Below are 16663 nucleotides of genomic sequence, written 5' to 3'. Positions count from 1 at the left end.
TACTGGAATAACTTGACATTGAGTGTGGCTAGTTTTGATGCCGAAGTCTTCACTAGAATTGCTGGAATGTTGTCAGGGCCTTTGTAGTATTCGGCACCTTCAGCCATTTTGTTATATCACATGGAATGAATTGAATTGGCTGAAACCTTACATCTATAATACTGGGGCCCTCAGGAAGAGGCCAAGTCAAATCATCAACTCAGCCTTTCTGGCTGAAGATGGATCCAAATACTTCAACCTTGTATTTTGTAATGGGTTTCCCCAACTTTGAGGATGCAGATATTTATGCAGACTCATCCTCCTATTAAAATGTTTAATTGTCAACCATTATTCACGATTGGAGGCACCAGGATTTCAAAACTTAAATTTGATCTGTTAATCATCACATTACTTAGCCTTGTTGAATAATACATGCTGTTTGACATGCAAGTAGTCTTGCTGTAGCTTTAACAGTTTGGCAAGAGTAGCCATCCAAGAGGAAGATAGAGATATTTTAGAACAAATCAGTTTTCACAAATAAAGGACTACAAATTCCATACTCCTGACCTTCGTGGAAGTCAAAGGTCATACAGAGTAGGCGAAGGCAATAAAAGAGAATTTTGTCAAATACGGATATCTCTCTAGAGTGGAAAGTCTGAAGGGATATAGAGAATGCAGAGAAGAAATTAGAAAGGAAGTTAGAAAAGCAAAAGAGAAGGTATGAAGAAAAAAATGATTTAAATTAAAGAAAACTCAAAAAAAATTATAAGTACATCAGGAGCATGAAGATAACAAAGAGTAGGACCCACGAAAAATCCAAAAGAAAACTTGTGTCTGAAGGCAGAAGACAGAAGTTTTTTTTGATGAACCGACAGCATTGCTGTACTCAAGAGTTTTTGAGGTGATAACAAGAAGCAGACGGGTAGTTTACATAGATTTTAGCTAGGCTTTTTGTAAAATACACCAGAACGATTTGGTTAGAAAAGAGCCCAACAGTATTTAACAAATTTGATCTAAATCTGAAAGAGGCAGGAAGCACAAGTAATGGTCAAATGGTGTTTCTATTGGGGTTCCACAGGCTCAGCATTTAGTCCCTTGCTGTGATTTAACTCCAGTGATGAAGTATAATTTAAAAATATGCAGATAATGCAAACAATGGTCATGTGTCTTGATATATATTGAAGAAGACAGTTGTATTCTGCAGGAAGACATAAGACTGGTCAGATGGGTAGAAATATAGCAAATAGATTTTAATCCAGGTTAAATGTGACATAATGCATTTGGGAGAACAAACAAGGCAAAGAAATACATAATGAATGCTAAGATTTTGAGAGTACAGAGGAATAGGGGAACATTTGAATGCATATGAACAGGTCTATGAGGTTAGCAGGACAGGTGGTCAACAGGAGTACAGGGCACTCTATTAAGTACGCATAGAAATGTAAAATTAGGTAGATAATTTTAGAATTAAACACTAGGCCACAGATAAAATGCAACATACAGTTCTGGTTGCCACTTTATAGGAATATCGTGATCGCATGAAAGAATATTGCCAGGTTTGGAGAATTTTAGCAATAATTAATTATTTATTAGAAACAGAAGAACACATATTTTCAACCAAGCAACATTTAGGCCATCATATCTAGAAATAAATGAGAAAACTGCATATGGATTTCATAAGTAAAATCAAAGTGCAGTTTTTACTTTGGCTTTATACAAAAAAAATGCCAGACAAATGTTGAAGTGGGATTAGGGTAATGAGCAGCAGAAAAAAAAATTCTACTGCTAAAGCTGAAATAGGGAAAACTCGATACAGAACAATACATTCAAAATGAAAACGTCAGCACAGCCTAAATCATATGGCTTTGTTGTATTTGCTACCAGAAAATTAAGGTAGAGGACTTTCACAGCTATTTGCTGTGGCACATTTGTGGAGAAATTTGCCTGCAGTTCAGATCACAGAATTAGCACAATTCTTGCCATTACATCAACAATGACTTGGGAGTCCACAAGGCAGTCCTCTTTAACCGATTGTGGCTTTAATGTTATGAAAGTTAAACAATCAACATTTTACACAACCTCCTTTCCCAGTATCTGTTGCTCCTTTCCTTAGTTCCACAAGTGGTTGGATGCAGACAGGAAATCAATGTTTCCAACTTCAACCACAACTGTCAGACCTTGAACCACAATCCTTCAGAACAAAATAACCTTTTCGCTACAAAAAGGCAAAGAACAACAAAATAAAACTTTATACGTCAGTTTTAATTTACACTGGCTTCTTAGACGTTTTTGCTTTCTTTTTAGAACCCCTCAGTTCATGGGTGTGTATTGTCTGGACTCCAATATAAACATTGGGATATTCAGGGACATTTATGTAACCCTTTCCAATAAACAAACAAACAAACAAACATTCAGCTTCAACTGATGTTCAAAATAAAACTAATTTTTGCAGAACACTGTTGTGAACTAATATGTCGTGATTTTGACTCCCAATGCTGTATTTACATAATGTACAGGTCATCTTCCAGTGACAGTATGGTCCAATTTTAAACCATTTCAGTAAGCTAACAGCAGCATGCAGATTCTCGGTTGTTACAAATCAGTTTCAGAAGTATGTTTCTATCATCTTGTAATTCCAAGATGAAAAGCTTATGTAAAACAAAGCATCATGCTACATGGCTCTATTCCTTGAACAGATAAGTTTCACAAAATATAAATCTCATCTCTTTTCTCAGTCTGACTTATTGGAACATAAAAGAAATTCCTATTGTATTGAGTTGTCTCCTTCTCCTAACTTAAAAGCTACAAAATAAAAGATTTTGCAATTGCAGTTTGAGATGGGTTCATTGTTGCCTGAGTGATTTGAATGGAAAACTGACAATTTATTCAGAGTTGTATTTATTAAGTTCCAACATTCATATAAATATAAAGAATTTTTCCAATCAATGACAGCAATGCCACTAGTGCAGGTGGAAACACTTAACCAAAGACAAATCCAACAGAGGTCATTCAATTCTTAAAACAAGTTATTAAAACAGATGTTACACAAAGCTGTTGATCTTTAATGAACACTAAAGTGCATTTCCTGAAGCCACTGTACAAGTCAAAAACAGAAGATATTTACAGTGTCAGAATCAATACAGTAAAATATTGACAACAGCCTTACTTAATCCAAAGGAAGTCCAGATGCAAGGTCATTGAAGATAGAAAATAGTTTGTAATAGCATCAATTTCATTTTTCCTTTAAAACTGCAATGTCAGACCAATTGGTTTGCTTTTGTTACTTTTCTGCAAGTGATGAGGTTTAATAATGATAAACTAAATTAAAATGAATTGACCTGCTTTTTTGAATTATAGAAAACACTAAGTAAGTAAGCTTCTGTAACCCACAAGATATCGCACAGTTCTTTGCAGGTCATAAATGGTCTTTTTTTTTTAAAAAATGCCAGGGACGTTGTCTACATTCAGACCATCTAGGTTTCGATTCATTTCAAATGTGAAAATTTGAACACAAGCTTCTGTGCTTTATACACAAGAAAATGTTTTCCTCAGCTGTTTACACAAAAGTGCAGGGTTTCAATATCTTTCAAACCTAAAAAAAAAGTCAGGGAACAAAAACATAGGAAACATCAAATGAACATTTACAAAAACGTCAAGAATTTATAGATATAGTGAGGTTGTAACTTATTTGCAGAAAAGGAGGAAATTAATCCTCAGCAAAGTGGTGTAGGAAAATATAGCCAATCCACATCTTGTGTAAGGAACAATCCTCTCTTTATAATGCTTTGTTTTTCCTCAGGTGGTGAACTTTGGTTAAACATTTAAATAAAAAATTGCTCATCATCATCATCTCAGGACACATAGGCCTGCACTTTAAATGTTGAAAAATTAAACAATAATCAAATTTTAAACAAATATATTGCTATCAGCATTCCAATGATTAAATTGGTCTCACTTATCTGAAATTTCAGAAAATTTACAAGTATTTTTGTGATTTCATACTTGTAATATGAGGAACGTAGTCATAAGATAAAAACAAACAACAGATGGCTTAACAGATTTAAATATTCTGTAAATTCTTCCAGCATGTTCACATGCAGAACGACAAATTCTACAATAAATTACAGGTTGAGAAATGACCTGCTGTGGCCTTGTATGCTGAGGAGGATAATCAACTAAAAAAGTTGCGTATGAACTTGGAATAACTTTGAATTTTTGTAGATTGGTGTAATCTGTACACACCCATCTAAATGACCCTAACTGGGAAAGCTAGGTTTGGGTTGCTAGCCAGTTGTAGTTTCATTAGAATGATACCATCCCTTTATGAGGCAGTAAACAAATACATTATTATTTTCAGCAAGAATGAATGGTTCTCGAATTCTTCTTGAGACCACTAGCCAAAGAGTGGCTACTTTCAAACATTAATATATACAAAGATTTTGCAACCTTCAAAAGAAAATGAAATATAACAAGAGCTCCAAATGGAGAAACTCATAAAAAGATGGCACCAAATGCTACAATTCATGGCAATGCTTGCCTAAATAGCATTAACAGGAACATTTTACAGTTGGCAACGTATGCAGACCTAAAGGTTTTAAGTTTCTACCACATCAAGTCACAGCTTATATACGGTAAAGAGTCTAGCTCCCAAATGTTAACACTGCTTAGAAATGAGGCTTTGCAGCAACTTTAACGTGAATATCAGTGACAAGAACAAACTAACATGTGATTGCTACATTCCTGTCTGTCTACTGAAAGCTTTTTTTTAAATAAAAGTTCAAGGTCAGTTAAACACAGTGTTCCAGGTTTTCCCTCCTCTCTCCCCAGAGACCTAGTTCTGACACCACACATTTTCCACTGTTTTATTAAAAGAAACATGCTTGCCAACAACTCTAACACTACAGATAATATAGTAGGAGCATTTTGTGCCTTCTTCAATTCCAGTAGCATCTCATTTTAAATAGTCTCTAACCACTACCTAGCCAAAAAGGTAAGAAACAGCAACGAACTATAATCTGTATCAGCCATTTTCTTCTCCATGTAGTTTTGGTAGGTGTTTCTTGATTTGAAACAGTTCACATCCAAATATTTTTAGTGTTCAATTTTGCCTAAAATATTACAGAACTTGCTGTGCAGGTACCTTGTCTTGCAGGCCTCAAAAGTGGAACACATGACACACACACACACATTTAAACGCAAACAGACATTAGAAACTTAATTAAAAAAAAGACAAAATACTACAGATTTGAATATATTTTGGTCTAATAATAAAGGATGCTGACAGTTTTATGCCAGTATAACTGCTCTCCATTCTTAATTATCATATCCACTTCCACTGTGAGCCCACGAATAAGCTTTGCCTTAGATCTCACTAGACTCACATTTTTAACATTAATGTTGTCAAAAGGCTAAAGGTGTAATGACCAGTGTAGCAATATTTCAGCTTTTAAAAATACAAAGCATCTTCAACCTCTGTACATTCATCTCTTCTTTTTTTGCTGTTTCAACATTTTCCGCCTTTTAATGATCATTTCATAAAGTTTTTCCAGTCCCTCTCTAAGTCCATCTCCTATTATGGCACAGGTAGGTTGAAGGTGCCAGGGGGTGGAAGAACTTATTTCACTCAAAGCTAACAGTTTTTCCACTTCAGAGAGCGAGAGGCAGTTCCTGAGATCTTGTTTGTTGGCAATCAAAAGTACCGGCACTCCTTGGTTCTCAGAGATCCTGGTTATTTTGTGCAATTCAGTTTTGGCTTCCTCCATTCTTTCCACATCTACCGAGTCCACCACAAAAATAATACCATCTGTGCAGCGTGTATAAGATTTCCACAGTGGTCTCAGTTTCTCTTGACCACCGACATCCCAGAAGTGGAAAGTCACTGCTTTTGAGTTACCCAAAGTCACTCTGATTTTTTCAGTATTAAATCCTTTTGTTGGAACAGTGTTGACAAATTCATTGAACTGTAATCTGTACAAAACTGTAGTTTTACCAGCACAGTCTAAACCCAGAATAACAATGTGGAGAGACTGAAAAGATGGAAAACTTGATAAAATAGAAGTTTGATCTGAAAGTCCATTACCCATCTTGGATTAGAGGCAAAAGAGAAATGTAGCGATGTCCACACTGAAACACAGTTAATTCCAAATAGTGCTGATCATTCCAGTCTGCAACGTGAATCCAGTGTAGCTTAGATATTAATATCTAAATAAAAATAAAAAAAAATCTCAATACATAACGTACAACAGCAGGAAAGTACATGAGTACAACACAAATTGATTGGTTATATTTTAATACTAGGTCACATCTGATATAAGTAACAAATTCCAGCTATCATTTTTAAGGCAAAAGATCCACTCAGGAAAACTTTCTAAAACGTGCCATGTAACATACTGAATTACTGCACAGTAAATTTTCTGTGGGTTGATTCAAGTCCTGAATAAAATTGCACACCAAATCCAGACCGACTCTGCGACCGTGACCAGGATCGCCAGATTGAGTCTATCAATTGTACTATGCTGGGCGAAAACAGATCTCCATTTCAAAACAGAAAATTAGGATTTGAAAGAAAACGATAAACGTTTACATTTAACAAGATTGTGTCAAATTACTTCAAACGTCGGCCGTGACATGCCTGGCACACTGAGAAACCAAATCCCTGAATTACTTAGGGCGTTTACCAACTGACTAAAGTCACGAACATACAAAACCGCAACGTTGTAATATAAATAAACCCAATTCTTGTAAAGCATCTGCGCTTCCTAAGCGTTGCACACATCCAGACTATTTTAGCTGCTTTAATTTCCTACAGCTGTCCAGTTACACTCAGCTCAGTCTGGCCGACAAACACACAACACATAAAAAAGATCCCCTTATGAAACCATCAGCAGCAATAAATTCAGCGCAGGCTCTTCACTCACTTTGCTGAATTCAGGTTAGCCAAGTTAGCCACAAGCAGCAACAAATGCTAACTTTGTATTTTACCTTATGTACATTCTCAGATGGTATACATTTCCCTCCGTCTCACACTGAATCACGTCGTGTAAAATTATCGCTGCAGTAACTCATTTGTGTCAAAACATTCTTCTTAAACTCACTTTCACAAATACACAACACAACCTGCAGCCGACTGTTCAACAAGTCTTGGAGACAAACCTTGTAAACGTGCCGGTATGGCCATTACTATGAAGGTGAATGAGTTGCCAAGACCTTCAAGCCTGTTCTACATTAGGAAGCTGGCCCGCGCACCATCAGAAGAAGCAGAAACTATGCGGTTTGTTTTTAAGAGGAAAAAAGACGCTTGATAACTTTGGAGAGGACGAAAACCGCCGGCCACCGTGCCGCCCCAGTTTGATTATTCGAGAGATTAAACACCCACCCCAAAAGCCGAGTGCATGGAGAAAGCTGACTCCTCAATGTCAGTACTTATTTCTCTCACACACAAAAACAGACACTCGCTCCAACACGATCTACATGAACCACTGACTCCACTCAGTCTGAGGACGCGCGACTAGAACCTAGAACCGGCCGAACGCGGCGGCGGCAACATTCCATTTCGGCCCCGCCCCCCGGCTCCTGCTCCAGGCCCATTGGCTGCTCCAGCCAACCCTCGCACTCCATGTCGAACCATAGCAGGCCCCGCCCCCGCACTCCATCTGGACGCTGACACACCACACCATGGCACCCGCCCTCTGCCCCATCACTAAGCCCCGCCCACTCAATAGCCCCGCCTCCGCCGTCAGTCTCACAACTGGCCTGCCGCAGGTGTCCATTTTCAAAGAGTTCACCGAACACCCGCGAAGCCGTTTTATATCTCAATTTAAAAAGGAATACAAGAGGAGTTAAATCGAAATGGGCAATCGAGGCCACCGCCTTGCCCACGTACGGAAAAAGAGAGTGAGCTGCTCACCTCAGGAACCACAACGGCGGCTGCCTCTTTCCTCGCCAGCTCAGTAAACGGCTCTGCGGAGACCCCTGGCGGCTCCGCGTGCTGCCGCAGCCCCGTATACCCGCCCTCTCCACTCTGATTGGCTGTTTGTTTACTGGTCACCAGGAGACCACAGACACAATCCGTTTGAAAAAAACAACAGCGACAGCGCGAGGTCGCAGTTAGTGAGAAACGACATTATTAAATAATGAGGGGTACAGGCAGGAGTTAGTGTGAAACAACAGTGTATGGAATAATGAGGGGTACAGGCAGGAGTTAGTGTGAAACGACAGTGTATTAAATAATGAGGGGTACAGGCAGGAGTTAGTGTGAAACATCAGTGTATTGAATAATGAGGGGTACAGGCAGGAGTTAGTGTGAAATCACAGTTTATTAAATAATGAGGGGTACAGGCAGGAGTTAGTGTGAAACATCAGTGTATTAAGTAATGCGGGATACAGACAGGAGTTACTGTGAAACGACAGTGTATTAAATAATGAGGGGTACAGGCAGGAGTTAGTGTGAAATCACAGTGTATTAAATAATGAGGGGTACAGGCAGGAGTTAGTGTGAAATCACAGTGTATTAAATAATGAGGGGTACAGGCAGGAGTTAGTGTAAAATCACTGTATTAAATAATGAAGGGAACAGGCAGGAGTTAGTGTGAAATCATGGTGTATTAAATACTGAGGGGTACAAGCAGGAGTTAGTGTGAAACAACAGTGTATTAAATAATGAGGGGTACAGACAGGAGTTAGTGTGAAGCAACAGCGTATTTAATCATGAGGGGTACAGGCAGGTGTTATTGTGAAAAGTTTGTGTATTTAATAATGAGGGGTACTGCAAGGAGTTGGTGTATTTAGTAATGAGAGGTAGAGACAAGTTATTGTGAAAGGACACTGTATTTAATAATGAAGTTGCGGACTTGTGTTACTGTATTTAATAATGAGAAGTACATATGAGAGTTTGTCTGAAATGAATGTGTATTTAATAATGACGGACACAGATTGGAGTTTGTTTGGAACAACTACGTACTTAATAATGACGTTTACGGATAGGTGTTAGCATATTTAATAATGGGGGTACAGGCAGTGTACACAGAAAAGACATACACACTGACCAAGTACTGAATTTCAACAGTTACCACCTCAATACTCGCAAATGAAAACACTATTTAAACAAGAACAACACACTGTAGCAACCCAGAACTACACCAAAAATAAGAAGAGTACCTCCACCAAGTATTTAAAGACAACGGATACCCAAACAACTGGATCCGACAATGCCTATCACATGAACAACAACAGAAACATACTGCACCCCCTAACACACTCATCTTGCTACCATACATCAAGAACATATCTGAACTGATCACAAGACTCCTATAACCATTGAGCATCAGAGTAGCACACAAACCCACGTCAACCCTATGCCAACTGCTAACTCGAACCAAAGACCTCTTATCCACTATGGACAGAACCAACGTAATATACAAAATTCCATGCAAGGAATATGACAAACATTACATTGGACAGACAGGAAGAAAATTGGCCATAAGGGTACATGAACACCAACTAGCAACAAAAAATACACAACCAATACTCACTCATCTCCATTCACATGGATAAGGAGAACCAGCGGTTCGATTGAAGCAACGTCAGGATCCTAGGACAGGCCAAACAGAGACAAGTACGGGAATTCCTAGAGGCCTGGTTCGTCACCAAGAAGGCCATCAACAAACGTATAGAACTAGACCCCATATGTACACTATTGCGAAGGAAAACCGGAAATGAGGTAATCAAATGCAATAGACCCCAGAGTTTAAATACCAGGCAGGAAAACACAACAGCGCTTCATATGAGGCTGCACTGATGATGTTACCCAGCAGGGTAATGAAATGTCTGTGGACTAACGAACCAGCTCGGCAAACGAACCAACCACAGCATCCACAACCCGAGCTAAAGATCTACTCAAAAACCTTAGACATTTCTTATCTTTCTTTTAGTTTGTTACCATATCCTCACCTCCCTCCATCCCATGTACTGTCCTTTCAAGTCTGGCAGGAGACACACCATTTTTCTGCCATTCTCACATTCCAATCACATAGTCAGAACTATCAACATTATTTCTCCACCAACACCCTACACCCACTACCTTCACAATCCCCAAACTATAGCATAAATGCTGTCCCCTCCATACTTCACTTCAGCTCTGATAAAGAATCATCTAGACTCGAAATGTTAGCTTGCTCTCTCTCCATAACGCTGTCTGACCCCGTGTGATCTCCATCATTTGTTGTTTTCAGTACAGATTCCAGCATCTGCAGTAATTTGTTCCTATATTTAATAATGATGGGTACAGAATGGAATTAGTGTGAAATGACAGTGTGTTTAATAATGAGTGATACACACAGGAGTTAGTGTGAAATGACAAAATATTTAATATTGTGTGGTACAGGTAAGAGTTAGTGTGAAACAACACTGAATTTAGGAATGAGGGGTAGAGGCAGGAGTTAGTGTGAAACAATTGTGCATTCAATAGTGAGAATGTACAAACAGGTGTTTCCTATTACCACAGACCTTACTCAAGGATGGTGCGTTCCATTCCTGGGATAGGACCATAGAGTTTACTGAACTGTGGTAGGGCATTCTGACAGGGGCAGATGTTGTGGTATGGTAGGGGGTTGTTGTGGAGGGCTAGAGCAGTCAGAGATGGTGCTTCACATTATAACCAACCACGTAGGTAGAAAGAGAGATGGGGTCCGGCAACAAGAATTTAGGGAGCTCAGTAGAAGATTCAAAAACAGGACCCCAAAGACTGTAATCTCTGGATATAGTTCAGTGCCAAGTACTAATGAATATAGAAATAGGTGGAAGGAACAGATTAGTGCATGGTTGAGTGAAGTAATAGTTAAATAATAGAATGAGATTTCAACCTCTCCAATATTAACCAGGATAGACAGGTTGACAAGTATGAGAAGCTTAGAGGGGGCAGAATTCTTAAAATGTGTCCAGGATAGCTTTTTAAGATGGCACGTAAAATGCTGTATAAGAGAGGAGGCAGAGCTATACCCAATTTTAGGGAAATAAAAGCCAGAAGAGTAGTAGATATATCAGTGGGGAAACAATTCAGTGATCGTGACCATAAGGAAGGATCAGCACAAAGATGGACCAGAAATAAAGTTTCCGAGTTGGGAAGGCTGATTTTAATACAATAAGACAGGATCTGACCAAAGCAGACTGGGACCAGCTACTTGCTAGAAAGTTCATATCAGACCAGTGGAAGTCTTTCAAAAGTGTAATAGTGAGAGTGCAGGACTGTCTTGTTCCCGTAAATGTGGAGGGTGGGATCAACAAGTCCAGAGAATCCTGGCTGTCAAGGGAAGAACAGGATTGAGTAAAGAAAATAAAGGGAAGCTTATAGCAGATACCAAAGGCTCAAAACAGCAGATGCATTAGAAAATGCAGAGGGTTACTGAAGAAAAAAATTAAGCGGGTGAAGAGGGAACATAAAAAAATCGCTTTCAGGTAAGGTTAAAGAAAATCCTTGGGATCCAGGGCAATTTGTCAAATTGGTTCCGAAATTGACATAATGGCAGGAAGCAGAGGGTGATGGTCAAAGTGCGTTTTTTTGTGACTGGAAGCCTGTGTCCAGTGGCGTACCACAGGGTTTGGTGATGGGTCCCTTGATAAATCAGTGTGCATTAATGATCTAGGCATGAATATAGGAGGAATGATCAGTAGTTTACAGATGACACAAAAGTTGGTGGTGTGGCAATTAGCAAGGAGAAAGCCTTAGACAACAGAATGGTATAGACTGGGCTGGTCAAATAGGCTGAACAGTGACAAATAGAAATTAATCCTAAAAGTTGTCAATTGATATATTTTGGGAGGACAGACATGATAAGGAGAGTATACATTGAATAATAGGACCCTAGGAAATACTGAGAATCTGAGGAACCTCGGTGTGCATTTTCATAGATCCTTGAAGACAGCTTGACAGGTCAATGAGATAGTTGAGAAGGCATCTGGGATACCTGCCTTCATTAGTCAAGTAATTGAATATGAGATCAAGGAGATTATGATGGAGCAGTATGTAACATTAGTTAGGCTATAGTTGGAACACTCTGTGCAGTTCCTGTCACTGGTAGAGGAATGATATGATAACAAGAGACTGGATAGGTTGGGACTGTTCTTCATAGAGCCGAGAAGGCTGAGAGGGAACCTGACTAAGGTGTGAAGTGTGCTGAGGGGCATAGTTAGGAAAAACGTTTCTCCTGAGTAGACAGATCAATAAGTGGAGGGCACAGTTTTAAGGAAAGGAGCAGGAGGTTTTGAGAAAAAAAATTTTTGCCAGGATGCCTAGAACTCAGTACTTGAAAGGATGGTAGAGGCAGAAACTCTCAAGACATGTAAGAAGTCTTTAAACAAACACTTTAAATGCCATAGCATGTAAAACTATGGGCCAAGTGCTGGACAATGGACTAGAATATATAAATGCTTGATGGCCAGTGTAGACATGGTGAGCTGAAGGGCTTTTTACTGTGCTGTACAAAATTTATCAAACCCCAACCAAAAAGAAAGCAATTAATCACCTCCCCAACACAGTGTTTGGAACTGTCAGCTTTCCCTTCACAGAACCTACTCTAACTACTGAGAATTTCCACAAGCATCCCTTTTTATTTTCGTGTTCACGTCCCTTCTAGGCGTTTGGTAACAGTGAAGCATTTCACCATCACTTTTCCAAAGCATTTCCGTGAATGTCCAATTCCAAAAATGAATTATAATATCAATGTTCTATTCACTTTCTAATCTTGTGTTTCCTCACTTTAGGCACAGAAACAAATATGAATGTTTTTCAATATTTTAATTCACTGAATGGTTCTCTTGTGACTTACCCTCTTCCCCTGCCCACATCCTCATCCTAAATTTCTGACTCTGACCAAAGTTGCAGGCCTTTCTGGAGAGGTTCTAGATATTTGTTATTGATCTAAGGAAATGTCAACTTCCTAGGCATCCACTCCATTGTTTATGTTAACGCAGGCTCTCTATAGAACAATCCAGTCAGTCCATTCTATCAATATTAATTGACAGCAGCTATGACCCCTTTATGGTATTGCAGAACACATAGCCTGCAGTGGTTCAAGAAGAAAGTTCACCATAACCTTTTCAAGGAAATTATCGATGAGTATCAAATGGTGGCCTTATAGTAATGACTGCATCCTATAAAAGAATAAGAAATTTGACATTATTACTTTAAATAAGCAAATGGTTAGTCAGCGTAAGAGATCCCCCCTCACTATATCTTCTAATAAGAGACAGATAAATTGTCATTCCCAATGGTACCATTGAAAAACATTCATATTTGTTTCTGTGTCTAAAGTGAGGAAACACAAGATTAGAAAGTGAATAGAACATTGATATTATAATTCATTTTTGCAATTGGACATTCACGGAAATGCTTCGGAAAAGTGATAGTGAAATGCTTCACTGTTACGAAAGGCCTAGAAGGGACGTGAACACAAAAATTGGCCTGGAATGTGAGTGGACAAATGCACACTCTTTGCAATGAATACTGCTTAAAACATTTTACATGGATAGCCATGGATAGAATTTATGTATTTTCTTTACTACACATGACCAGTGTGTGCTTAGCTGTTGTTCAATGAAAGGTAATGTTTTCAACCATGCAAAGGCTTTTCAGTACGTGATGCTCCCACATTGAACAACAAAATTTGATGCCATGCTGTGTGATAGAGAAAGTGTAGCATTCCCTTAGAAAGGGTTCAAACATGTTATGTCACCAAGGACAGATAGCCTGTGTAGTGCCATTCTTGTAGCTGCAGTTACAATGGTAATCAATCAGACAGGTAATGATATAAAGAAGCATCATATTTACAAATATGAGATTCTATTTCCAATGAAAAGTCACCTGTGCCCTGATTTGCCCTGAGAAACATTTATTTTTCATTACCCTCCCGTTACACGTACTGTGAAAGGCTATTATGGCTGGCAGTGATAAACTAGGTGTACAGTTGGGCTTTAAATAAGGCACTAGTGGTGGCAAACTGGTAGATGCTAGCAATGGTGAGTGCTTTAGCCACTGGTGAATTATTGATTGCGTGAGCAAGGCACTGCAGAGGCATTGTGCATACATAGTGAGCTGTGAAATGTAAATTTGTGTGAGATAATTTGCTCGAGCTCATAGGGAAAAAAGCCCTACATGAAACGCCCCGAGATTGATACCTCATAGATTTTTGATAAAATTCAGCCTGTTGGTTTAGATGCTTCAGATACTTTAATTTTTTTGTTCAAGTCTTTCATAAAAATAATAAAAAGTTGAAGTTTCAAAAGTAATGCCTGTAACATATGAATCTTTACAGCTTCCCAACAAGAAAATGGTCCATTTTGTCTACTCTTACATATCTTTCTGTTAGCCAATTTTCTATTCATGCTAATATGTAACCATTTACTTCATGAGCTTTTAGTTTCCACTAAAATTGATATGACACCTTATTAAATGGCTTCTGGAAATCTAAGGCTTTTCAGGGCTGTAGAGCAACCTGTTCAAGGACGCAGAAAAGTGTTTGTTCATATGTTCCACCTGAATTCAGATAGAGGGTTTGGGATTTGTACCTTTTTCTTCTCTTTTAGGGTTTCTTCATGAACATTGTTATTTGAAGCTTCAGAGTTTAATTTTGCGTCAGTTATCCAGTAAGTTTCCATGTTGCTTTACATTGTCATGCCAGAATAGCCTGGTGCTAAATAGAAGTGTTGTGCTGAAATCATAGCCAACTGGCAATGATAACTTTTTTTTAAAAAATCACATTTCCCATTATTTGAACAGTATTACATTAGGAAGTCACAGATGTCTTGTTTAAGCAGATACTTATATTTTTTTCCCAATGGAATGTTGCCATCAGAAAAAATAAGAACTCAAGTGAATGGAAGAAATTCCTATGATTTTACTACCGATGAACAATTTTCTCTTGCTCTTGTATTCTCCTCCAACAGATTTGCCTGTAGAACACACCAGTGGAGTACAATTTTGGGCCACATAACTCCAGCAGCAACACTTTGTGAAGTCCAAAATTTGGGAAATGATGAGTGCAGGCTGGCAACACCCCATATCACTGCTCTGGGGTAGGAGGTTCACAGAATTAAATTAATAAGCAGATTTGGTGCAAAATTCACTACCAATTGGTTATCAGACATTCATGACCTGAAATTAACTTTGCAATTGTCACACATCTGAACATTTCTAGAATCTGTTAATGATGCATTTTTCTTAATTTCAGCTAAAATGTTTGTCAGGTTTAAAAATGTTTGTCTCGTCTGGCTATTAGCTGGGCCATTATTTGTACTCCTTGATTACAGTCTCTTGTTTTTATTGGCTTCATCTTCAGTTACCATTCTATTTTACAGGACTATTCTTTATTATGCACCAACAGGGTAAAAGAAAATACATCAGATGGTTTGAGTATTCCCACTATTTCCTGATATAAACTGTAAAATAGCATTCGGTTATGAGATTCAGCAGCAACCATTTTTTTAAAATGACCTGGGTATCATAGCTACATCTTCAGTGTTTGTTTTATCTTGTCAAGCACTCATTTAGTAACTTCTGCTGACATTCTACCATGCAAACAGTATCTGAGGTCAACATCCTCTAGATAATGTTATTATGTTATCAAGGTTTATTGTCTATCAATTCTGAATATCATTATTTGCATACTCCATGGGAATATGCAAATTTCAGACTACATGCGAAGTTACCTTGAAGGAATAGTTTTCATTTCAGTAATTTAAATGAGCAAAACCAAATTCCACTTTCTTGACCCAGCTATTACTAAATCAGCTCATGAGGTCATTGGTGGCCTTATCCATGATTGTCTTGATTTGATCAAAAATTAAGATATGTTCCAATATCGTGTCTCCAGTCAATTGTATCAGTTTGTTTACACACATTTATTTGTTAAATTTATGAAATAACTTTATTTTCAGTTGTCCAGAAATGTAGCAATCTACCAATTTGATGAATTTCAACTGTTTAACATTATGGATGTAGCCCATGAGGTTTAATTTGACTAGAAGTTGTTTCAAGGGTCAGGAGATTAAAGCATTTATGCAAATAATTTGTTATACCCATTCTCTCTCATTATTGCTGCTACATAATACACAGGTGAATAAGTTAAACAATGAAAACAATATAGCCAAGCAATTACTGTTCATAATATTTGTGTGTGAACCCTTTACATAGTTTATAAAATTCATCTAGCTAATATTTTATGTAAGAGATAGGCTATTTATTTTGAACTAATTTATGTTTGCATTGATATAGTAGACAAAAAAAATCCATACAAATATTCTAATGCTTTTTGCTCATTTATAAAATAAAGAATAATTGAGTGTTAACAGAAACAGAAATTAATTTTTTGACATATTGGAAACTAAATATTCCTTTAACAAACAATGGTTTCATAAAAGAAGAAATTTAGTTGGGCTCTTCCTTGAATTATGAATGAATATTTTCATTCACAATGTGTAGAAAGAGGTTTTCTATTCTAAAATGTGGATAAATGCAAACTTCTGAGAGGGTATCAAAAAGCCCAACAAAGCAACAAAAAAGTAGCTTGTTTTGCTGTTTGACTATTTCTATACATTTCAATGACGTTCAATAACAGCGTGCATTTATATGGTGGCATTAACACAGCATTACAACTAAAGCAAGAAAGGTGAGTTGGCTCCTGTTTTTAATTCT

General features: G+C 37.9%; 1 protein-coding gene across 2 annotated transcripts; it reads right to left on the bottom strand.

Annotated features, from left to right (window-relative positions):
* Window positions 1–1996: 1996 nt before the first annotated feature.
* Window positions 1997–7996, bottom strand: LOC109924541 (ADP-ribosylation factor-like protein 4A). Of its 2 annotated transcripts, none has more exons than XM_020524537.2 (2): window positions 7886–7996; window positions 1997–6180 (listed from the first exon to the last, which is right to left on the bottom strand). In XM_020524537.2, the coding sequence occupies exon 2, from the start codon at window positions 6060–6062 to the stop codon at window positions 5460–5462; it is 603 nt and encodes a 200-aa protein (XP_020380126.1). In that variant the 5' UTR covers window positions 6063–6180; window positions 7886–7996; the 3' UTR covers window positions 1997–5459. The 2 variants fall into 2 exon arrangements, with proteins under 2 accessions (XP_020380126.1, XP_020380122.1); XM_020524533.2 differs by lacking the exon at window positions 7886–7996 and adding an exon at window positions 7355–7551.
* Between the last annotated feature and the right edge of the window lie 8667 nt (window positions 7997–16663).

This window comes from Rhincodon typus, unplaced genomic scaffold, assembly GCF_021869965.1.
Source record: "Rhincodon typus isolate 14 unplaced genomic scaffold, sRhiTyp1.1 hic_rhity00001388, whole genome shotgun sequence".
NCBI classification, from domain to species: domain Eukaryota; kingdom Metazoa; phylum Chordata; class Chondrichthyes; order Orectolobiformes; family Rhincodontidae; genus Rhincodon; species Rhincodon typus.
Note: the sequence above shows the minus strand (reverse complement) of the source record. Positions and strands in the feature narration are given on the sequence as shown.